This window comes from Sceloporus occidentalis, unplaced genomic scaffold (assembly GCF_023333645.1).
Source record: "Sceloporus occidentalis isolate IW3139 unplaced genomic scaffold, rSceOcc1.0.p SCAF_22, whole genome shotgun sequence".
NCBI classification, from domain to species: domain Eukaryota; kingdom Metazoa; phylum Chordata; class Lepidosauria; order Squamata; family Phrynosomatidae; genus Sceloporus; species Sceloporus occidentalis.
Genome location: NW_028317002.1, coordinates 3,276,398 through 3,301,875, shown reverse-complemented (window position 1 = coordinate 3,301,875; position 25,478 = coordinate 3,276,398). Strand labels below are relative to the sequence as shown.

The following is a 25,478-nucleotide window of genomic DNA, read 5'->3' as shown; positions in this document are numbered from 1 at the left end:
GAGGGGCATAGGGGGGTAGGTATGCAAGCTGTCTAAATGCAAATCCAGAAACTCTTGCACCTAAATGTGCTTCATTATGAGAATAGCATCAGGGGATGAAGTTTCTTGATCTGATGAGGATCTCCATATATATTCATAGAAAGAAAAAAACAATACCAAATAGGTTTATTTTATTAGTCTTAATTACATATTGTGCATTAGTAATATTCTGATCACTGATTAGTGTCACTTTAGGTCACTGATCGGTCTCAGTGATCAGTGGCTGTATCAAACACTCCACACTTACTCTAACCTAACATTGTATAACTAACACTTTCACTATCAACTAAAAGTACCCTACACTATTCCTTACTCTATCCCCAACCCTTGAATATAATTATTTAACTACTCTGTTACTTATGTGCCCTAGTTTGTTTTATGATACCAAAACAAACAAAAAAATTCCCACAACTCAGGGATGGAGAAGCACCAAAACCCTTAAAAATAAAAAAAAATAACATGAACTGTGACTTCCAGGTTCAGCTGTGGGGGAAAATTTTTTTTTTTTTATCTCAGTTGTCAGCTACCAGTATCGAAAATAAACCAGTAATGTAGAACAGGTAGGATAGTCCCCACTTAGTACTGTGAGATTGGCGAGATTCCACTCCAATGGGAGGGTACACGCTTGAGCTGCAGACACCATTCAAGGACTTGGCTGCACCGACTCCTCTGAATAGTAACCAAGGTGGGAAGACTAAACCAGGGTATGGCAGCAGAAAACCAAAAGAGCAGGCAAAGGGGATAGACAGGCAGAGATCAAAAATCAAGGTCAGAAACAAGCAGGATCCAAAGAGAAGAATCACACAGACAAAAATACAATGATCCTGGTGAATGGTGAAAAAGGATCTATCACAAGTAACAGTTTGAACTCTGATAAGGGTTTAAATTACCTTCCAAGCCTTTCCCCACCTCTAGCACCTCTGAATCTGTCAAATTTGCAGGTTATCCCTATTAAAGGACACTGTAGTGAGGGAAAAAAGTGTCTTAATTCCTTAAACACTATTATTGCATTGACAGTTTAATGAAATGGTATAGGAATTTTTTTATAGCTCCCCTCACTCCCTCTGTAGCTTGCATCCATATTGCATAAGATATTCATTGTAATATAAGTTGTACCAAAGGTGAAGCTAACAAGTGCATTGCCCAGTTTCCTGTGGTGACACATGACGTATGAACTCATCACACTTGAATAAACCCGGGTGCTGAAGCATTGTGCTCTGTAAAATTAAGGATAAATTCAAATATAAATACACACACAGGCCACTATTACATACACCTGTTCAACTGCTTGTTAACACAAATAGCTAATCAGCCACACAGCAGCAACTCAATGCATTTAGACATGTAGACGTGGTCAAAACAACTTGAAGTTCAAACCAAGCATCAGAATGAAGAAGAAAGGGTTTTTTTAAATAAATTTGAATGTGGCATGGTTGTTGGTGCCAGACAGGCTGCTCTGAGGATTTCAGAAAGTGCTGATCTACTGGGATTGTCACACACAATCTCTAGGATTTACAGAGAACGGTATGAATAAAATATCCAGTGAGTGGCAATTGTGTGGATGAAAATGCCTTGTTGATGTCAGAAGGCAGAGGAGAATGGGTCGGGATGAGAGGCAACAGTAACTCAAATAACCACTAGTCACAACCAAGGTAAGCAGAATACCATCTCTACGCACAACATGTCAAACCTTCCAGCAGATGGGTTACAGCAGCAGGCAGCCATACTGGCTGCTTCTCCTGTCAGCTAACAGGAAACTGAGGCCAAGATGTAAGCTTTGTGACATGGTGCATTATCCCGTTGGAAGCCATCTGAATATGGGTACACTGGTCATAAAGGGATGGACGTGGCCAGCAACAATAATCTAGGCTCAATTGGTATTAAGGGGCACAAAGCGTGGCAAGAAAAAAGTCCCCCACACCATTATACCACCCCTACTAGCCAGAACCATTAATACAAGGCAGAATGGATCCATGCTTTCATGTTTATGCCAGAGTCTGACCCTGCCCTCTGAATGTCGCAGCTGGAATCCAGACTCAGACCAGGCAATGTTCTTCCAGTCTTCCATTGTCCACTTTTGGTGAGCCTGTGCAAATTGTACCCCCGGTTTCCTGTTCTTAGCTGACAGGAGCGGCACCCAGTGTGGTCTTCGGCTGCTGTAGCCCATCTGCTTCAAGGTTTGACATGTTGTGCGTTCAGAGATAGTGTTCTGCTTACTTTTGTTTTAACGAGTGGTTATTTGAGTTACTGTTGCCTGTCATCTTGAACATTTTCCTCTGCCTTCTGACATCAACAAGGAATTTTCATCCACACAACTGCTACTCACTGGATAGTTGGTCTTTTAAAGACCATTCTCTGTAAACCCTAGAGAAGGTCGTGGGTGAAAAACAAAGTGGATCAGTCTTGCACCAACAACCACGCTACGTTCAAAGTCACTTAAATTCCCTTTCTTTCCCATTCTGATGCTCAGTTTGGACTTCAGCAAGTTGTCTTGACCACATCTACATGCATTGAGTTGCTGCCATGTGATTGGCTGATTAGCTATTTTGTTAATAAGCAATTGAACAGGCATACCTAATAAATTGGCCAGTGAGTATTTGCAAGAGGTATACCATGTAAATTTAAAGGGACCCATCAAGCTGCCATATGAATTAATGTGCCTTTAAGAGAAATAACAGCGTAAGATTACAGTGTGAATCAAATCAACACAATTTCCACAAGTTTTCTTGGTACCCTGCCCAAAGCATTGACCAAAAATAGTACATTTGTGCAATTAATAAATTATCTGCTTTATTTAAAGAGTTAAAAAGCATATTTACATGACATTACAAAAATTTACAAGACATTACAAAATCACACATGTGGAATTCCAAAGCTGAGCCGACATCTTCGAGTCCTTGTTAGACAACGACAGCCATAGCATCACACGCCTAAATAATGAAACAATTTAGTGTTAGACCACCACTGGTATTGATTTCATCCAAGAACACCGAGTATAAGAGTCATAATGGGACAGATATTTGCAATAGCTGCAAAGATTAATAAAACAGAGGAAAATTAAGGCCATAACTGCAAGGGGAAGTTCAGCTTAACCAAAAACTATAGGAGTTCGACTATATTTTAACAGAACGAATATGGTGAGCAAGCTAGTTTACTGCCAGCATTTCCTTTGATTTACTTGAAAAAGAACAGACAGTCCTGGAGTACCAAGAAAACCCACTTAGAGGACAGAGCTTTTATATTACTGTGGTGCTTATGTTTAGCTGTACTTTTCTTCTTACATTTAGTGTACCCAAATGTTTTTCCCAGGACACACACACACACACACACACTATTGGCTCAGATATAGGCCGCCCCGTATATAGGCCGCACCCTAGAAGTTGGGTGCTTTTTTAAAGAAAAAGTTGTCGTACCCCCCCCCCCCCCCGAGATATGCTGCCACTCTGCCCCCCCCCCCCCCCCGACTTGCCAGACCAGACTCCTGGGTGTCTCGCGGGGCCGGCAGGGGACATCTACACAATATGCGTATACAACTTCCAGTGCTGTATTACGCGTATTGCGTAGATGTCCCCCGCCGGCCCCGCAAGACACCCAGGAGTCTGCTCTGGTAAGTCTTCGGGGCAGAGGTAAAACGCATCGTGCGGACGTTCACCGGCTGTGGCGATGCGCGTAAACAGCCTCCGCTGCCGGCACGTCTTCACGATGTGCTTTAACAATCTCCCTTGCCGGGACTCCCCCCCCATGGGAATTCCCGGCAAGGGAGATTGTTAAAGCACATCGTGCAGACGTGCCGGCAGCGGAGGCTGTTTACACGCATCGCCACAGCCGGTGAATGTCTAAGCGCATCGTGCAGACGATCTCCCGTGCCGGCACTCCCCCCGTGGGAAGTGCTGGCAGGGGAGGCTGTCTGAGCGTATCAGAGTAAGATACAGGTCCCCTGCACTGCTGCGGGGGATCTGCATCCTAACCCTGCTGCCTGCCCGGAACTGCATGTCCCGGGCGTTGGGCGCTAGACCCCGAATATAGGCCGCACCCCCACTTTAAAGACTTAAAGTGTAGGAAAAAAGTGCGGCCTATATTCGAGCCAATACGGTATATAAAGCACCAGCTTATTTGAAACATTTTAGTCAAGCCAAGTCTGGTTAGCAGGATTTTTCAATATCACATTGTGATTGGCAAGCTAGGCTCCATTAACTTGTATGGTTGAATGCCTTGTGTTAAATAGAATGGCTCTGTTTGAATCAGAAGGGACAGTTTAATAAAAGTCTATAGATAATCAGACTTCTTTAGCATTGCCATAAATAAGCTCAGTGTGTTGTCTGGTAGACAAAAAATGTTTAAAGGCAACTCAAGAACTTACCTGGCAACTCATGAAGAGACTGGCCGTTCCTTCTAATCCAACAGCAACAGAGAAAATTGGATTTTGTGAGCAATTATAGCCATGTGCTGTCAGGTTTGCTTCTAGTAGCGAATGTAGTTTTTCAACGCTCATGCCTTGGGACTAAAATACAATTAAGACACCATTTATACACATTACAGCCGACATTAGTAGCTACCCGCAACAAGTCATAGCCCTTCATGCAAAAGGAAATACGATTGTCTGTACAATTAGGAAGTTTGAGTTCCTACACTGTCCACAGTCCCTAGTGCTCATGAGCAATCTATATAGCTATTCAAGCATTTTAATGCAAGTTTAATGCTAATGAGTGTACCAGGATAACAGGTCCATCATAGATTACAGTAGAAAAAATGCATTAAATTCATTTTTAACCAATATGATGTACATGTGTTTGGGAATTAGGACTGGAAATAGTAGTTGCTCAAGAACGCAATTAGAGCAGGAGGAAACCTTAGTTATTTAATCCATCCACATGGGTGTGTACTTACCCTTGTATTAATGTGCACTCCACATTGGCAGACAATAAAACAGCTAGTTACAGTCATGTAGTTCCTGTAAAAGCAGAGATTGTATTTTTTTTTTTTTTAGACACCTCTTAAAAGTAGGCAAACTGAACAGATAAAGACTGCCATGACATCAGGCCGATTAGTACTTACAGATTACACACTGGACACACTATCTGGTTTGCTTGATTCAGCCCAACTACAGAATCAAGGCATTCTTCCTCAAACTGAAGAATGTTTTCAATTTCCACAACCATAGCTTGTTCTGTAAAAACAAAATCAGTCAGTGAAATTGTGAAGTTAATTACAGCGTTTTCAAGTCAAGTACCCACTGAACGATGTTGCATCGATGCCACATCATTACATGCAAAAGACATGTTATGTTACAGCAGAAATAAAAATATCACCTTCTACAAGGAGTTCACGTTTAATTTCTTCTAGAGTTGCCAGCTCATCTGGATCCTGCAAAATCCCAAGGGCCTAAAACATAAAATTATAGATAATTCATGGAGGGGAGAAAAGAAAATTCCATACAATGAATAGTGCACATTTCTATAGACACAAACTATGAAAGACTGTATTAAGGCTTTCACAGTTCCTATATTTTATCATTTTAGGAATACAGCTTTCCATAGACTGTCAGGAACCCGATTACTGCCTACTATAAAGTCACACTAGCTACTTATGGCTTCCGCTCCCATTAAGAGATTAGAATATTGAGCTGTAATGCTGCTCAACTCTGTTCCAATTATTCTAGTCCACCTTAAACATGAAGGAAGGCTAACCTATACAATACAGCTCTACCTTTGCCAGGCTTCATGCAAAGACTAAATGCTTGAAGGTGCCACCGCTACATTAAGATGACATTTAGCACAAAAGCAAATAAAGAGCTACAGTGTGCCAGACGGAAAACGCTTACATGTGAGAAGGTCCCCTTTTTCCAGAGGGATGGAAATCCACCATTGTCAGACTGCATTGCTTTCCATTCTTCCTCCATAACTTCTTGCACCAAGACAGATTCACCATTTTCAGAATGAAGCTTCTCTCCTACCTGACGGAACTTGTCAAGGAGCTTAGACCGGTTGCTCTTCAGTCTTTCAACACACCTCTAGAGAAGAATTAGACAAAAAGAGGAAGATCATGCACCAGTTTAGTTGATCTGGAAGAAAGGATAAGCTACAATGAAGTTCAAGAGCATGGTCACAAACCCACCTTTGAAGAAATTTAGGTCCAGTGAAGCAAGCTATCCAGCCTAACATTACAGCAATACGAGCAGTGTATAAAGCATTAACAGTTCTAGGTTTTGCACAATATACACTGATCAACCATAACATTAGGACCACCTGCCTAACATTGTGGAGGTTCCTCTTTTGCTGCCAAAACAGCCCTGTCCCCCCCCCCCCTCCCTCCCTCCACACCAGGCCACAAGCAGGGAAAGCCACTCAAAACGTTACACGACTAACAAATGGCATCCAGGTCCACAGGTAAAGTAAAGGAAAGTTTAATAGAACAAATTGAAACACCAGGTTTTCATCAATGTCAACCCACATTATGATGTACAGCACTAGAATTTGTGCTAAAGGAGATTTTACAGAGGACATGCCCTTTAAATAAGAAGCAGTGCTTAGATACAGCCAAGCACCTGCATGAATATAGATGTGCCTTTGGAAGCACACACGTGATCTCCTAGAGACATTAGCTCAGCAGCCTGTTGAGCAAACCGAGGTGCCCGTTAAGAAGGCTCCTAGGCACGTACCGTGCCCATTACTTAAACAGGCAGCAGTGCACAGTTTGACTACAGCATTGTGCCAAGTTACAGTGTATGCTACTGGGGCAATGATGGGCTACACTGAAGTCTCTGCTGCTGCCCATTAACGTTTGATGAATGTAGGATAACGCATACACTAGTCAAGATGACGCTTAAGGCACCTCTTACATATAACCCCACCTGACAGATACCCCTTTTAATTAAGACACTACAATCAGAAACCAGGGAATTAAGCAAACAGATCAGCCACGATCCACGTTTTGGTCGGCTCCCAGAACACCAGGTTGAGATATAATCTCAACACGGTCAAAGTTACTGACTCATGTGTGAGGGCACACATACCAAACACCGTGCAACCAGCGAGATCAGCAACGTACAGAATTTCACGCTACATAAAAGGAACGCACAAAAAAACAAACACAACTATATTTCTCAAAAGCTCAGAGTCAGACACCTTCCGGTACGTCTCTTTCCACGGAGGGGTAGTTCCCTTGTATAAAACGCGATGCCTCATTGCCGCCTCCATGTCAAACGACCACGAACTCTCAAAAGCGTACAGAACGAAAAACCAGCCAGCAAAAGCATTTAAACCCCTCCCACCACGTGATACGCCCGAGCGCCTCGTTTAATGCATGCCGGGAGTTGTAGTTCCTACTTTCTTGACAGCACAGGAAGAAAGTCCTGCGTAACAAATAGCAGTGCAGTGAATAACGTGAGACATCCAGTTATGAGTTATAGTTAAATGCGAATTTCTTTACATCTTCTTGCATTATGTTAACAACATGAATGTAATACATGAAATTAGCAGTGTATGCCAATCTAGCAGTGACCCTTCCTAATGAATAGTGAGGCGAGTGACCACAAAAGAGGGAGTTTACAGGAAATCACTATACTCCATCAAAGGCAAACCCAAGTAAGCTTCTTCTGCAAGAGGTATGAGCTGGCCGTGTATCTTTCCTGGGTAATGTAGACGATAAAACCCTCCTCACTATGGAGGAATATGGTTATACGGTAATTTATAAAGGGCCAGTGCCGTTCTTGCTACAGATACTAACTGGGGTTGCCTTTCATAATGTATTGTGAGATCAGATAGTTGAAAATCCTTGCAAACTCCCCGTTTAGTGAATAGACCCAAAAGAGTCTATAGTAATGATTTGGTGATTTTGACAAAAGTTGTACTTCCAAAAGCGTCCGCTTATAGTATATGTATTCCTAGCAATCCGTGCATGCAGATACCGCCGAGTTGTAAGCACACGAGACATTACATTCACGTAATGGCACTAATTTAAGGAGACACGGAAAAGCCACGCGTATTTTAAAATAGCAAGCTGCCACATGGCCTTAGGGGTTTTAATCGTAAATGCCAGCTACTTTAAGTTTTGGTCATATATACAAGCGCTCTCGCTACAAGCCGCGTTACGCTACCGCCAACCCTCCAGCTGATTGGTCGTCGCTCTTTATTGTCGTCAGTACCATAGGACGACGCGTAAGAGCAGGGGCGCGAAAAGAATGGCGTCTGTCGGGAAAGCTGGGGACAGTGGCAAGCTGCTCTGAGTAAACATGCGCTCTTCTCCCGGCTACGGGAACGGGCGAGGGCAGCAGAAGAAAAAGGAGAAAATGCGGAGGGGGAAGTCCGGCGGTCCGTTGCAGCTCAGGAGCCTGATATGCTACTGTCGACGGAGATCTGTTGGTCTGGGATCAGGAGGAATGCAGCTTCTGTACCATCCGACTGAAGAGCCTGGACTCGGACATGGCAGGGAGCGGAAGAGAACAGGTGAGATATAAGGGCGGAGAAGAAAGCGCTTAGGAATGCTATTCATGAACTTGAAGGCAGTTAGGTCTTTGTGTGTAAAATACGCTAATATGCACGCAGAGAGAGTCTGTTCGCTGTGGCAGATACATTTGTTTCAACCCTAGCCCGCTCTTGCATTTGCAAGAACACATTAATTATGCGCTAAATATCCGCTTTAGCGCATATTTAATGTGTTCTTGCAAATGCATTTGCCGTGCAGGTGATGTATTCGGCAGCACTTCTCAGGGCACTAGTAGTTGTAACGGTCTACTTAACTCTATATGAGAAACCGATTAAAGCTCGATTTTCTTTTGTACACTTTGGGAACAACTATTAAGATACAAGTATAGGTACAAGTTTGCCTGAATGCTTCAATAATATAAGGAATGACACAGGATCTATTTCCCTTGCTCCTCTATCCCCCCCCTCCTCGTTCTCTCTATCCCCCCCCTCCTCGTTCTCTCTATCCCCCCCTCCTCGTTTCTCTCTATCCCCCCCCTCCTCGTTCTCTCTATCCCCCCCTCCTCGTTCTCTCTATCCCCCCTCCTCGTTCTCTCTATCCCCCCCTCCTCGTCTCTCATATCCCCCCCTCCTCGTTCTCTCTATCCCCCCCTCCTCGTTCTCGTCTCTCCCCCCCTCCTCGCTCTCTCTCTCCCCCCCCTCCTCGCTCTCTCTATCCCCCCCCTCCTCGCTCTCTCTCTCCCCCCCCCTCCTCGCTCTCTCTCTCCCCCCTCCCCCTCCTCGCTCTCTCTCTCCCTCCCCCCCCTCCTCGCGCTCTCTCTCTCCCCCCCTCCTCGCGCTCTCTTCCTCCCCCCCCCTCCTCGCTCTCTCTCCCCCCCCCCCCCCCCCTCCTCGCTCTCTCTCCCCCCCCTCCTCGCCTCTCCCCCCCCCTCCTGCTCCTCTCCCCCTCCTCGCTCTCTCTCTCCCCCTCCTCGCTCTCTCTCTCCCCCCTCCTCGCTCTCATCTCTCCCCCCTCCTCGCTCTCTCTCTCCCCTCCTCGCTCTCTCTCTCCCCCCTCCTCGCTCTCTCTCTCTCTCCCCCCTCCTCGCTCTCTCTCTCCCCCCTCCTCGCTCCTCTCTATCCCCCCTCCTCGCTCTCTCTATCCCCCCTCCTCGCTCTCTCTATCCCCCCCCTCCTCGCTCTCTCTATCCCCCCCTCCTCGCTCGTCTCTATCCCCCCTCCTCGCTCTCTCTATCCCCCCTCCTCGCTCTCTCATCCCCCCCTCCTCGCTCTCTCTATCCTCCCCTCCTCGCTCTCTCTATCCCCCCCTCCCTCGCTCTCTCTATCCCCCCCTCCTCGCTCTCTCTCCCCACCCTCGCCTCTCCTCCCCCCCCCTCGCTCTCTCTCTCCCCCCCTCCTCGCTCTCTCTCTCCCCCCCTCCTCGCTCTCTCTCTCCCCCCCTCCTCGCTCTCTCTCTCCCCCCCTCCTCGCTCTCTCTCTCCCCCCCTCCTCGCTCTCTCTCTCCCCCCCTCCTCGCTCTCTCTCTCCCCCCTCCTCGCTCTCTCTCTCCCCCCCCTCCTCGCTCTCTCACTCCCCCCCTCCTCGCTCTCTCTCTCCCCCCCTCCTCGCTCTCTCTCTCCCCCCCTCCTCGCTCCTCTCTCCTCCCCCCCTCCTCGCTCTCTCTCTCCCCCCCTCCTCGCTCTCTCTCTCCCCCCCTCCTCCTCTCTCTCTTCCCCCCCTCCTCGCTCTCTCTCTCCCCCCCTCCTCGCTCTCTCTCTCCCCCCCTCCTGCTCTCTCTCTCCCCCCCTCCTCGCTCTCTCTCTCCCCCCCTCCTCGCTCTCTCTCTCCCCCCCCTCCTCGCTCTCCTCTCTCCCCCCCTCCTCGCTCTCTCTCTCCCCCCTCCTCGCTCTCTCTCTCCCCCCCCCCTCGCTCTCTCTCCCCCCCCTCGCTCTCTCTCTCCCCCCCCCTCGCTCTCTCTCCCCCCCCTCGCTCTCTCTCCCCCCCCTCGCTCTCTCTCCCCCCCCCTCGCTCTCTACTCCCCCCCCCTCCTCGCTCTCTCGCTCCCCCCCCTCCTCGCTCTCTCTCCCCCCCCTCCTCGCTCTCTCTCTCTCCCCCCTCCTCGCTCTCTCTCTCTCCCCCCCTCCTCTCTCTCTCTCCCCCCCTCCTCGCTCTCCTCTCCCCCCCTCCTCGCTCTCTCTCTCCCCCCCTCCTCGCTCTCTCTCTCCCCCCCTCCTCGCTCTCTCTCTCATCCCCCCCTCCTCGCTCTCCTCTCTCCCCCCCTCCTCGCTCTCTCTCTCCCCCCTCCTCGCTCTCTCTCTCCCCCCCCTCCTCGCTCTCTCCACCCCCCCCTCCTCGCTCGTCTCCTCCCCCCCTCCTCCTCTCTCTCTCCCCCCCTCCTCGCTCTCTCTCTCCCCCCCCACCCTCCTCTCCCCCCCCTCGCTCTCCTCCTCCCCCCCTCCTCGCCTCTCTCTCCCCCCCTCCTCGCTCTCTCTCTCCCCCCCTCCTCGCTCTCTCCTCCCCCCCTCCTCGCTCTCTCTCTCCCCCCCTTCCTCGCTCTCTCTCTCCCCCCTCCTCGCTCTCTCTCTCCCCCCTCCTCGCTCTCTCTCTCCCCCCCTCCTCGCTCTCCTCTCTCCCCCCCTCCTCGCTCTCTCTCTCCCCCCTCCTCGCTCACCCCCCCCCTCTCCCCCCCCCCCTCCTCGCTCTCTCTCTCCCCCCTCCTCGCTCTCTCTCTCCCCCCTCCTCGCTCTCTCTCCCCCCTCCTCGCTCTCTCTCCCCCCCCCTCGCTCTCTCTCCCCCCCCCCTCGCTCTCTCTCCCCCCCCTCCTCGCTCTCTCTCCCCCCCTCCTCGCTCTCTCTCTCTCCCCCCCCTCCTCGCTCTCTCTCTCTCCCCCCCCTCCCTCGCTCTCTCTCTCCCCCCCTCCTCGCTCTCTCTCTCTCCCCCCTCCTCGCTCTCCCCCCCCTCCCCGCTCTCCCCCCCCCCCTCCTCGCTCTCTCCCCCCCCCCTCGCTCTCTCTCTCCTCCCCCCCCCTCGCTCTCTCTCTCCTCCCCCCCCCTCGCTCTCTCTCTCCTCCCCCCCCCTCGCTCTCTCTCTCCTCCCCCCCCCCCTCGCTCTCTTCCTCCCCCCCCCTCGCTCTCTCTCTCCTCCCCCCCCTCGCTCTCTCCTCCCCCCCCTCGCTCTCTCTCTACTTCCCCCCCCCTCGCTCTCTCTCTACTTCCCCCCCCCCCCTCGCTCTCTCTCTACTTCCCCCCCCCCTCGCTCTCTCTCTACTCCCCCCCCCTCGCTCTCTCTCTACTCCCCCCCCTCGCTCTCTCTCTACTCCCCCCCCTCGCTCTCTCTCTACTCCCCCCCCCCCGCGCTCTCTCTCTACTCCCCCCCCTCGCTCTCTCTCTACTCCCCCCCCCCCCGCGCTCTCTCTCTACTCCCCCCCCCCTCGCTCTCTCTCTACTCCCCCCCCCTTGCTCTGTTATCAGGCATGTCCATTAAGTTCCAGAACTATAGTACTGTACTATGAAACATTCATTTTAAATACAGTGCCTTGTAATATAACATTAGGAAATTGAATCCTGTTGCAGCATTTAAAACGTTAATGTTGTAGTCTAATTAATAGGAAAATATAGCTTTTAAGTGTTGCATTATAAACTTGTTTGCTTAACTGTAGTTATGCTTGTATGTGGCTGTAGCTATGCATCGTTCATACAGGATTACGTGCCAGTGTTAGATTAGTATTCCTTTCTTATCCAAACTTTCTCTCCTCTTTTTTTTTTGTTGTCAGAAACTTCTGTGCATAAACCCTCCTCTTTTTGATGTTGTGGAGGTCCTACTGAGTCCAACACAGCATCACATTGCACTGATCGGGACAAAAGGCCTGATGGTATTGGAGGTTCCCAAGCGCTGGGGGAAAAACTCCGAGTTTGAAGGTGGAGAAAGTACTGTGAACTGCAGGTCAATTATTGCTGCTTGTTTAACAATATAAAATGATGGTGAAATACCATCAGAATGAAAAACGATTACACTTAAACCAATGATGTGCCTGTGCGACCTAAATAGTTTGCTTAATCTTCCGTAACATAGAATTATGCAGTAAATATGTTTTTGAGTGTGCGCTATGTCGTTGTGTTAAAATATTGCAGTAGTGATTTTGGCTTGTGCTTAAACTAGTTATCTAGTGATGTGATTTATAAAATGATAAAGATGAAAAGGTCCATTTTTAGTTTATGCATTTTAATACTGTAAGCTCGTTTGAGCAGGACACCATTTGCCTCTTGTTTCTGTAAGTCAGTCGAATTATTATTTGCTACTTATGGCATCTTTACACATTTTACAGCACTGCGGAATATGATGGTGCTATATAAAGCAAATAATGATAATATATAATTTATGGGGTGTTTAAGCCTTTTCCCCCCCCCCCCCCTTTTATGCCAGGACTATTCCGGTTGCCGAAAGGATATTTGCCAGCTCCACTTCAATAATTCTGAAACAAGCTATTTGGTTCCCCAGTAAGAGAGAGGAGCTGTATTTGATTTTGCTGACATCTGATAATGCAGTAAGGTAGTGTGGTGAATCAAGTTAATGCTCTTTCAATTACATTTTCCAATTTTTGTGACTGTGTGCTTCTATTGTATGCATTGTAAGGTGGTTTTCGTGTGTGTGTGTGTAATATATATATATATATATATACTACATAGTTTCATACTAAGTGATGCGGTTTTTGAAAAAAACTATTTAAGGTATTGTAAAGTATATGAAAATAAATTGATCTTTGGTTTTATAGCATATACAGTCTTCAAAATCCTTTGACTCCTGAAAAAGTCATCAGGCTTTGTAATGCAGATAAAGAAGCTACATTTCCGCATAGTGGGTATGTATATTTGCATATAACATGCCATGAGACACACACACAGTGCATCTTTTACCCCATACCCTTAGAAAATTATACATAGTGGGGTATGATGCACACAAGCATATAATTGGCATGGCGTTTTATGGATTTTATTTTTCTTGTAAATGGGGTGGAAAGTGAATATTGCTGCATGTGTCCTCCAATAACCATGCCTAAAAAAATCCAGGAAAACGAACAGTGAAGAGTGCAGATCATCTTGATTGCAGGGAGTTGCTTCCACATGCAAAATCTGTTTGTTTTTGGTTTTTTTTAATTTTCAAATAATACCCATTGCCAAAACGGTGCAATCAATGCATCAGCGGTGTTTTAATTGCATGGAAGGGGTCTAAAGATTATAGTATCTAAAACAAGTTGTTTTGTTTTTTAGACGGTCTTACAAAGCATCTCTTGGTGAGACTGCAATTGCCTGTGATTTCGGCCCATTGGTGACACTTTCTAAAGGTTCTGGCATTTACAGTAAAGAAACCCTAGCTTACCCCCTCTACATTCTTTATGAGAATGGCGAGACCTTCCTGATGTACATTGACATACAGAAGAGGTGAGAATTGCTGTTTCATTTTGGCAAGCATTTGCTTATTTGTTTTTTGCCTCTGTTGTCTTCCCTTAAATGAGTTTTTTGCTGTGGTGTTGTCAGGTGGTGCACAAATTGCCCAAAACATCCTGATGTGATTAGCAGACATTACACCCAGGTGCTTACAAGATTTTTACTTGTTCTGCAACATAAACTGAAAATTGATACTGATGGGTTATTTTTTTGTTTCAGTGCCACAAATGTTGGTAAGCTCTTGGGCCCGCTTTCAATGCATCCTGCTGCAGATGACAACTATGGCTATGATGCCTGTGCTGTGCTCTGTTTACCCTGTGTCCCCAACATTCTCGTCATTGCCACAGAATCAGGGCTACTATATCATTGTGTGGTGCTGGAAGGGGAGGAAGATGAACAGGCGGTATGGAAAATTTAAGCAATTAATAGCTCTGAGAGCATTCATAGTAAGAGTACAAATAGTGTGCCTGTTTTGCCCCTGTTCAGTCTCTCATATTTTGGTTCATCTTCAGTCAGAAAAGTCGTGGAACCCCAACATGGACCTTGTGCCATCCTTGTACGTCTTTGAATGTGTTGAGCTGGAGCTTGCATTGAAACTACCTGTAGAAAATGAGGAATCTGTCGTTTCTTACTTCTCTTGTCCGATTAAACTACACAAAGGTTACTGTCATGAGTATAAAGTCAATATTTAATGTGATATCTGTTGTGTCAGACAGAGAAAGGCATGCACTTAGTTAATCTAGTATTAGAACCATTTACATGAATGTTCATATACAATGATTATACAAAAAATTATGGGTGACTTGTCCGTGGAATAGATGTGGCCTGTTGAGTGTTTGATGTTATGAGAAGGGGTTTTCTTTTGAGGTTTTTGCTTGTTTGTTGTTTTTTTTTTTAAGTTGACCTGACCGGTTCTTATATTTTCAATGCTAGATGTTATCTGCCCGTCTCGTTACCACTGTACTCATGTGGCTGGTGTTCATAGTGTGGGGCTGACATGGCTCAGCAAGTTGGAAACATTTCTTGACACAGGTACTTATGAATCCTTACCAGGTAACTAATATAGTCAAATACCATTATGCTATTAAATAACCAAGTATCATTTGCAGGAGAAGAGGACAAAGACAGCTTGCAAGTACTGGCAGCAGAACAGAAATGTTTAGTGGAGCATATCTTATGCACCAAACCTCTACCTTGCAGGTATAACAGCACACCTCAAGTCACTAACATCCATGCTGTCTGCACACCCTTGTAAAACATATCCATTCCAGTGAAAGGTGTAAAACATGACTACCAAACCACCTGTATTTAGCAAAAAATGCCACGGTAAACTATATAGTGCATATCAATGTCAACACCTAAAGCAAATGTGCAGAGAGAGGATATGAAATGGACTGCAAAAGAAGCACACAACGAGGGTTTTTATGGTAGCAAAGCAGTACAAAAATTTGGTTCTACAATAAAACTTAGTGCTGAATGAGAAAAGTACACTTTATAGATCAATGGAAGGGGCTTACTTGGATAACCTCTGAGTTCTAGGCTATGCCCATAATTCTGTATATCCTTGCCTTAAAAACAAGTAGTTTAATGAGTTTTAAATTGAGATGTCTGTGCTCAAGCTTGGATATCCACAACTTGTGTCATGTTTGGTTTTCTCGAACTTGGAGTTGTGCATCACTTTGCCCCAGAATTATATTATAAATATCACTAATATATATATATATATATATATATATATATATATATCCATGGCTAAGGGCTTTTGTGGAGAACAAGTAAAAGCCTTTTTGCAGCCTGTTGGTCTATCTAATCTCTTAAACTAGTATTTACGTGTCCGAAATTAGAAATGCCTTTTAGATCCACGTTTTTTTTTACAATGTTCAGTTTGATATACTTGTTAGCGTTTAAAGTGACATCCTTAGCTGCTTATATATGATCTAGCACTACAGTTTGAGTTGGGAGAAGCATATCTGACAACCTACCTTATATGAGGTGTGCAAGGAAAGAAGCATGATCGCTTGCAGAAAGTTTGACAATTTCTTGTATGTGACATACCTGTATATAACCTTATAACTAAGTTGTGGTAGTTGTTTTAAAACATATATTAAAAACTTTTTCCCATTTGTTCATCACATCTTCTCTTCAATATTTAGATTACCAGCTCCTATTCAAGGCTTTTGGATCATACATGATGTGTCTCTGGGAACAACTATGATATGCATTACTAGTGGCTGTGAATGCATTACAAGACCACTCTTGTATGTATACCTTTTTTTAATACTAAACCCTTAATACTGAACCATCTTCTGTTTAACAATACTCCTGTACAGACTTGGCCATCGCAAGGTTAACTTTGACGTACTGATTGCTTGTGCGCATGCATTGTAAAAATGTGAAAGAACCTGTTTTGGCTAGCTCACTTAAATCATACTGCTTTGAATAGCATCAGGGCCACCATCAGGGTAATGTAATTTGCACATGCTCCAACTCCCTTTTACACTGCTTATGCATTGCCCTAAAGGTAGGTATTTGTAACATGGGTATCTGGGGGCACTGTTAGGAGACCTTGCATAAGAACTCTGCTGCCATTTCACTTTGCTTTAAATTATAATGATACATTTGAAAATACACAATTTAAACGGTAGAGTTCATAAAATGTCATAACATGTATCCTGTAAAGAAGGTACACGTTGTTTTTTTTTAATAAAACTTTTTTTTGTCCATCTTATTTTTAGAGCAACAATCCGTCCACCATCTCCCCTCACTCTGGGCTCTCAGCCGTTACCAAACATCACGGCAGATACAAAAAGGCAGTTTGAAAATCACATCCAAGACATTTTGAGACGTAACTCTACGAATCCTCTGTTATTAAAGTAGGTATTATCTATGATTTGCTGTCCTTGTTTGCATTCCACAATCCCTATACTATTTAAACAAATTGCACTGTACAGGCATTTCTTTGCAAGGAATCCTTTGGTATTTTTAAAGGGGTTCTGTCAATGCTTTCTTTTGAATACATTGATTTATGCATTATTTTTGGCATGAAACATCAATAATTACATACTATAATTTTTATTTTTCTTAGCTCCTCAAATAAGGAAAGTTCTCCACCACCTGATGAATGTCTTCAGCTACTGACAAGAGCTATACAAGTGTTTCGGGAAGAATATTTACTAAAACAAGATCTTGCCAGGGAGGAGATGCAGAGGCGGTAAAGAATATTGTGATATATGGCTGTATAGATGATTGTCTGTTTCCCACCACAGACTGCAGATTAGACCCCCTCCTTCCCCCAATCTCCTTTTTATTCTAGTTCAGACATATTATGCCATTGTTATGAACTTGTGCTGTCACTATAATTAGATGGTTATATAGCCTTTGTTTCATTCACTGATTTACAGCAGGATGTTTAAGCTCTATTTTGTCTTTGAATTAGGGTAAAGTTGTTAATAGCACAGAAAGACAAGCAACTGAAAGATCTGAATCACTCTAAAGAAGAGAGGTATGTAAATAGTCACTTTCAAGACTCATAATTCAATATTGCTATGAATATTTCCTTGCTTCTTCCCTTATCTTCCTTTTTTGGGGGGTGGTCAGTTTGACAGTTAGTAATTGTTACACCCTTCCCATTAATCCACCAGCTCAAATTGGCGTTCAACAGGAACTAGTGTACATATTCAATTATCATACATAACAAACGTATGATAATATACTAACCTCCATTGTATGGATAATTTTAAGATATTAAAATTGTTACAGCTGCGCTCGGGAACATGATGTAGTGTTATTGATGGTGCTCATAATAACTTATTTGTTCCCTAAAATATCTTGCCCGTCCCAGAGTGAGTGTTATTTGGATAATTTAAACTATGCCTGCAAAGTACTGGCTGTAAACTAAACCCTACAATTTTTTTTCTGCAGAAAAAAAATCTCCCTTTATGTACTCAATCTTTAAAAATATATACACAGTATCGTGTCCGAGGTATAGCTCAGCCGTGTTCTTTCACGGGGCATGTTTTTATCAAGATTCCCTGTCTTGCATACCTGCTATTCTACTGGATGTAAGTGCACCCCTTGAAGCAGCTGGTCACCAACCCCTGTGCAGTTGCTGATTGCATATTACAGTTTAGTATTCGTAAAGAGTAAGTGCCATGAAAAGATATTATTCTCTTTGAGCACCAAATAGAATGCTGTATACAGTGATGTAGACTAGTACAGACCAAAGTTGTTTTTTTTTGTTTTTTTTTTCTTTTCTCCCCCCTATCAATTTTGTTCCAATAAACTTCCTTTACCTGCAGACCACCATTGTCAGCCATGTGACATGGTGACTGTCCCTACTCAAACACCACACTGAGCTGATTCTTTAAAACAATACTAATGAAGTCTCTTCCCCCATAGACTTTTATTAAAGTGTCAGGTTGGGTGAGCGATTTTGTTTTTTGTTTACTCACTATAAATTCATGCTTCACACCTACAACTCTGCCCTCTCTCTCACCAAACAGCTCTACTTCTCCACTCTCATATCCTCCCTTTTCTTCCAACCCACTCCCTTCTCTGTCCCTCCACACCCACACCACAAACCTCTCACTGCCCAAGATCTTGCTACCCACTTCAAAGAAAAGATTGAGACTATTAGAAAATACCTCTTCTTTACAACCCCCTCCTACACCACCCACCACCACTCTCTCCATTCCTCCCATGCTAACTGCCTTTTCCCCTACAACTGACGAAGAGATAGCTGCTCTTTCTTCCTCACACCCAACAACCTGTCCCCTTCACCCCATCCCATCACACCTGACAAAGTCTCTGTCCACCCCTTGGTCCATCACTTACCCACCTATTTGCCGCTATCACTGGAATCTACTCCCAAGGAGCCTTCAGCATTCACCCTCCATCCCAACATTCAAGAAACATCTCAAAACTTCTTCAGAGAAGCTGCACCACTGCTAGAACGTCCCTGTCACTGACGTAACCCCCACACTACCTCTCACCCTTTCTCTGTGCCTTATGTTTGTCACCACATTCCCTCTAGATTGTAAGCTTGCGAGCAGGGCTCTCTCCACCTAATGTATCGGTTTGTCTTAGTCTGTCAATTCTTGTCATATCCCTTGAATTTATGTATTGTATTAAGCGCTGCTTAAATTGTTGGCGCTATATAAATAAAAGATAATAATAATTTACCACATGCAGCATGGTAAGGAGCCAGGGCGTTTGTCTAATGAATTTGTCTAAAATAACAACTGGAACAAGTACAAGTGGCCAATATGCAGAAACCAGACATTTTTTTTTAATCTGATACTAGTAGTAATTAAATAAATAAATGGGGCTTCCCATTTATTTCAATTATTTTAGTATTGAAATAGTCAATACTAAAATAGTATTTTATATTACTGCATTTTAGATGTATATTTAAGGTTAAGTATTTAGTTTCTCATAGCTTAACGCTGCTCCTTACTTACACTTGCTTCTAGGCAGAGTCTTAAAGAAATGGCAGAACGTCTTGCTGAAAAGTTTGAAGAAGCCAAAGAAAAACAAGATGATATAATTAACAGGTTGGTTGACATTGAAATATGTGCATATAAAAATGTTCTGTTATATTGCGGATTCAACTGCTCTCTACAAAAAGGTTTATACGAAATTGAAAAAGGTGCGAGGGGCATGGTTTGGCAGCTCATTTGTACATTTACAAAACATTTTAGATGCTACATTCTATTATTTTAAAATACTGGAAATGTATAATGGGGGGGGGATGGTAGCCATTAAACGTATTTTTTATTTTGAAAGCTAAACATGCCTAGAAAGGTTTATCATTGTCAGTAAGCAGGCGATAATATAGTGTTCTGTCTGAGTAGACGTTAATAATAATCAATTGCGCTTGATACTTTTGATTTTTGTGTGGCTTCTGAAGACTGTAGCATGTGTACTGAAGCATTTGCCTTGGTGTTGGGATTCACAAATGAACATTTGGTTTTTCTTTATTCGGATTTCCTAGACTGAAGAGAGTACTGCACAACTTGCATGCTCAGCTCCCAGTCGTGTCTGATGAAGAACGAGATATGAGGAAAGAACTGGAAACAACAAGGGAACAGCTTCACCATCTGGAGAATGCTATAAAACAGGTGCCGCCATGCATACACAGTATATGTTTAAATGTGGCTGACTTGACAGTCTTAATAATTCAGGTATACCATCTAGAACATTTGCTTTGAACCTCTGGTACAAATATATATTTTTCTTTGTTCCACCGACAGGTCAAAATGAAAAATTCTTATCAACAGAAGCAGATAGAAAAAGAGAGAGGCCCTAAAACATCAAGCTTCACTCTTAGTGACTATCAGAAAAGGAATACGCAGTCACTGTTGAAAGAAGAGTAAGCAAAGCGATTTATATTTTTTACATGTTTGTTCCTGTATAATAGATGCTGATTGTGAATGCACGTTGTGGATGGGGGGTAGTTGCGTTGCATTGTCTACTTTTCACTAAGTAAGGAAACTGGGAGATGTCTAAGTAGTGTTTTGGAGATGTATACTGCAATATAATGGGAACATTATTGTATTAGTGCAAATCATAAAACTTGAATCTGTCTGATATAGTCTAAAACATCTGACATTATCAAAAGCTAGACTAGCTCAAACATGGCTTTTGTAAATGTTTTACCAATTTCTCCTTTCCACCATTTTGTAGGGGAAAACATATTCAAGAAATGATGAAACTCATCAATGACATCAGAAACCATGTGAACTTTTAACATAACAGCAATCGAGGGGCACTGGAGTGCGGCCAGCTTCACAAGTGAATCTGTAAAATCTGGAGAGTGAAAACATGTCAATTAGAATTTATATATAATTCATTGAGAAGTCTAATAAGTGAGATTTGTTTTCAGAAATGGACTGTTCTGCAATTAAAACAGTTTGGATGTATATGTATGCTTTTGGTCACAGAACTTTTGTAAGAAGAAAAAAAATGAATTAAGTTTTTCATTCGTGTTTGGGTTCTTTAAATGTGGGGAAATTGCATAAGATGGCTTGTGAATTAAAATGTGTGGTAAACAAAGCCCTTTAGTGTATTGAGCTATATAGCAAGGTCAAAAAAGTCTGCTGAATTGATTGACAAGTGTATCTTTCTTGACCACTTCTCATGGCTTCCCCACTTCCTCTCCTCTGATGTCTCTTCGGCCATCCTTGGAGACTTCAGCATCCCCATGGACATCCCTGTGTGTTGTTTCCTGTGAGCTCCTGTTCTTCTCCAGCATCTGGGTTGTCTTGTAATTTCTATTCTTTGTGATTCCAGTGCTGACGAAGCAGTGTCTGATGGAGATACCCCATAGCACTGTCCAAAATGTCTTGGTATGTCCTCTTCAGCATTTTGGACAATGCTATTCTTCTGATTGTTTGGGGAAGGCCCTTTCCTATGCCAGCATGTGTGCCCTATTGCACAAAGCAAGGTCTATAAAGGCATGGATGGGTGAGTTTGGTGTGGAAGAACTTGACTGGTGGACTCGTACCACCCACTTCCCAATTTATTTATCCCCCCCCCCACCAGCAGTTCTGGAATGTAGCAGTTGCAATGCCCTCTTGAATTTACCCTTCGGTATCTCCTCAGCCCTGAGAACCTTTACGAAAATACTTTGTGCCACCTCTGTCTCATGGAATCAGTCGCTTACCTTGACAGCTCAGTGTTTTCGACTCAGCTGCACATCTGCAAAATCATTTTACCATCTTCTCCATTCTCCAACCAGCGGAAGTCACATCTGATTCCTATCCAAATAATCTTGTTCCTAGGCATGATCCTGGATTTGGTGCAGGAATGGACATTCTTGTCCCAGCACAAGATGTTAGTCTTGTATCAGAACCTCCATGTTGGGTCTGATGATCTCAACCCAACCCTCAGTATGGCCCCTCTAATCATTCCTGCTCACATTATGGGACAAGTCTCAGATACCTGTATCCGTTAAGAGTTCTGAGCTGGTGGTCATTTTCCCATCATCTTGTAGGGGCTTACATGGGCATGTTCAAGACTAGGTTGTTGTCAATAACACTGGTTCGTTCTGTGGGGGAGCTTGCTTGAGAGTTTGAGTTCAGTGGCTCTGGTCCCCCTCTGAAATGAAACTTCACTGAAATCTCTAGGCGCTCTTAGCTGTTTTTGGAATTCTCAAGAGACTGGCCTTTCACATTTACCACAAAGCAGTACGAATCTTGGCAGACAACATAACCATCATGGCTTACCTGAACAAACAAGGTAGAACAAGAAACCACTACTTAGATTTTGCTCATGGGCCAAGGACCACAAGACTTCTCCTTCCATATCGGGGGTTCAGAACATACCAGTAGATTTCCCCAGCAAACAGACTACTCAGGCGAATAGAGTCTGAATTTGAAGGTCTTTTTCCAATTGGTCTGCAGATGGGGATCTCAGGTCATAGATATTATAGCCACCACAGAAAACTCAAAAGTAGAGCACCTTTTTCATTTGTGATACACATTCATGAGGACCTGGGACTAGAGCCCTGCGCAGGACTGGCTTTTTTTTTTTTTTTTTATAAATCCTGCTCCTGCTGAATTTCTGACCATTAGTGCCCACTCCTGCAATGTGTGTGTTCCACTCCCGCAACATATGTGTCCACTCCCGCCAAATGTGTGTTTCACTCCTGCAACATATGTGGTCAATCACACCCACCCCCTTACCTGATCTGCAGATTTCCCGTGCACCCCCGCAAGGCTGCCTTCGCGTTGCTCCCATACAGCGTCTATTCTCTTGTTCCGTCCAGGAACCCAACGGAGTCACGTGAATTTACGTCACTTCATGTGATTCTGCTGGGTTCCAGGGCGGAACAAGACAAGAGATGCTGTGTGGAAGCGACGTAAAGGCAGCCTTGCGGGATTACCAGGACCCACAGGTACATTGTCTGACCCCCCAAAAAAGCCTGCACCCAACGCAGTCCTCTAACTGGGACTTAAGGCTGCCATGGAGGATATGCTTTTCTGACTTTCCCACGGACTACATAAGGTTTCCCTTGAGGGACAATCATCTCCATCAGGCACCAATCCTACACCTCAATCTTTGGTCACTGAAATTGACTGCTTGCAAACTGAACACTGATTGCTAGGAAGGTATTTTCCTCCTTGAAATGTATTAAGGTTTTGAAGCTATTGTCTTCCTGCAACACTGCTAAAAACACCCAATTTATGTTCGGCAACATTTCTCAATACCCTACAAATCTGATGGCAGATGCATGCCAAAAACAATGTGCACATCGCTTTGAAGAAGATTCTGATGTAAAGGAGTGATTGTGTGTAAAAAATGTGTATTTATCAAACTATTATCTAACAGACTTGTGCACCGCCAGCAAAATAAATTCAGATTACATTTTCGTTTAGTTTATGCCCCCTTTGTTTTCAGGCAACAAGTTTTGTTTTCCAGCACTCCCAACGGGGAAGGTCCCCGACAACGTCAGGACTCACCTTTCACCTACAGCAGCACCATCTCAAACAAAAGATCCATACTGTTTTACACTGCAGGACCAGCATTACTGCACCACAAGATACACACACCCAGCAGAGTGCTATGGGACTCAATTTCTCCAACAATTGGACCAGTTTGATTAATTGATCCCTCAGAGTAAGGAAGGTGATATGGCGGCGGCGGCAGGGCACTGGGAGTAGGTGGCAAATATCCAGACCCCCCATACAGAACAATGAATTTTCTCCAAAATTAGAAAAAAAATTATCCATCAGAGTAAGGAAGGAAATTGAGATGCAGAAAAAGGCACAAGACATGCAGAAAAGAAAGACTAACCCCCCTCCCTCATATTAGAAACCAGAACAATTGATCAACCAGACAAAGGAAGGGCATTGTGCCACAGGGCAGGACAGGACACACACAGGCAGTCACATCCAGCCCCAAGTCCGATATCCCATATTAGAAAAAATAAGCGATTCCCCAAAGTAAGGCAGGGCATTGAGGTGCAGGGCAGGCCTGGACCGACAGACACATCCAGCCACAAGACTGACCCCTCATATTTTCATATTAGAGGAACCCCCCCCCCAAGAATTTATCCCCCAGAGTAAAAAAAGTGAGAGGATGTGCAGCAGTAGGGCACTAGGCAGACAGGCAGGCACTGGCACATGCAGGCAGCCCCTTGGAGGACTTCCCCAATATTATTTATTATACATTATAATCCCTGCTTGTGTAACCAATATTAATCAATGTAGAAAAATATACGATATAATAAGACTGATAAAAATTTGTCCACAAATTAAAAGGTTTGGCTGGTAGCGTAAATGGACAACTGTCTTAATCAAATACACACAGGAACAGAATTGCATTTAATAAACCACTAAAACCCACTGTGCAAGCACAGTCAAATGAGAAAAGAGTATCCAGGTCCCCTGCGGCGGTGCTGGGGATCTGGATCTTAGTCTGATAGTCAGACCTCTGAGGTCAGATTATAAGACAACCTCAAATACAAGATATTATTGAAAAACCTTGTCTTATATTTGAGCTATTACGGTACTTTATTAATTAACTCACACTCCAACTCTCATCCCTGCTGCTACTGAAAAGTTGAAACAGTGTCCGCACGCACAGATCTAATGCTTGTCCCTTCCCCTTGCAAATGCTGATTGGGGGGGGGGGGGGGGGGGGGGGCACTCCCAGATTGTTGGACCCATCAATCACAGCCATAACCATCAATGAGACCACCTCTCGTTTTGTTGGCTAGTTCTACATATCAGTCATTGATATGCACCCTCCTACACACAACCCCTTCCCATTTTACCTCATCAAGAAGCACAAAACCAGACTAATAGTGGCGGCTATACGTGGCAACAAACAGGCAAATCCTAACGAAATGTTGGCACTTTTGCGATTCGTTTTCCGCAGCTTTCCCTCATTATCAGAGATTCGTATGATCACATGTAACAAGTTTGCACAGGTGTATTACAATATACAATTGTGGATACCCAGCCTTTCGAGAGTGATCTGTTTTCTTTTGTGTCTCATTAATTAAGGTATAACCAGAATGAGGAATCTGCACACTCCAAGGGAACCCAGGTGCTTAACTGTGCCAGGAAGGGTCAGTTCCCCAGTAGGTAAATAAAGGCTCCAGGCACTCAAGAGTTCCAAAAGTTCTTGAAAAAGACCTCATTGTGAGGTCAAAGGTTTTTTTTTTTGGGGGGTGGAATGATCTTCATTTTTTGTTGAGGACAGTCCTACATCTCTATATGCATAGGTTGGGATCATTTTTTTTTATTTATGCAAATACATTCTTTGGGGGTGCCTGTGAGCTTTATAAAAGATGGTAGCTTTTGAGCAAAATACAATAGGAGTCTGGGAGAATAAATGATTAGTGCTTGCTTTATTTGTTTGACGTGCTAGGTAATTACACATATAAACTGCTGTTCTGTATTCCAAATTAAGAACTACCTACTAATGGTTAGATGTGTTGTTAGCTATGTCCTGGTTTAGGGATGCTCTGCATCATCTTAACTTTTCCCATAATGAAAGGAAACATAAGTGCATTATATCAGAAACGGTCTACAGAAGAATGCCAGTCCACCCATCTGCTAAAGTATAGCTGATTAATGATGAACTA

At 44.2% G+C, this 25,478-nt stretch overlaps 1 protein-coding gene and 1 pseudogene across 1 annotated transcript; one reads left to right on the top strand and one right to left on the bottom strand.

The window, feature by feature from the left end:
- Nucleotides 1-2,939: 2,939 nt before the first annotated feature.
- LOC149300891 (RPA-interacting protein A-like) lies at nt 2,940-7,235 on the bottom strand. The gene is made up of 7 exons (XM_089484685.1): nt 7,164-7,235; nt 5,861-6,049; nt 5,349-5,421; nt 5,095-5,206; nt 4,927-4,990; nt 4,400-4,540; nt 2,940-2,969 (listed from the first exon to the last, which is right to left on the bottom strand). Exons 1-7 carry the CDS (start codon nt 7,233-7,235, stop codon nt 2,940-2,942), a joined length of 681 nt encoding a protein of 226 aa, XP_089340811.1.
- A 464-nt stretch (nt 7,236-7,699) lies between these two features.
- LOC149300890 (nuclear pore complex protein Nup88-like) lies at nt 7,700-20,633 on the top strand (annotated as a pseudogene).
- Nucleotides 20,634-25,478: the final 4,845 nt, after the last annotated feature.

Excerpts from the sequence above, each read along its gene's own strand:
- LOC149300891 (XM_089484685.1), bottom strand. The coding sequence starts at position 7,235 with ATGGAGGCGGCAATGAGGCATCGCGTTTTATACAAGGGAACTACCCCT. Across the intron at positions 6,050-7,163 it reads GGAAAGAGACGTACCGGAAG|AGGTGTGTTGAAAGACTGAA; the intron begins GTGTCTGACTCT and ends ATTCTTCTCTAG. Across the intron at positions 4,541-4,926 it reads GAGTGCACATTAATACAAGG|TCCCAAGGCATGAGCGTTGA; the intron begins GTAAGTACACAC and ends ATTGTATTTTAG.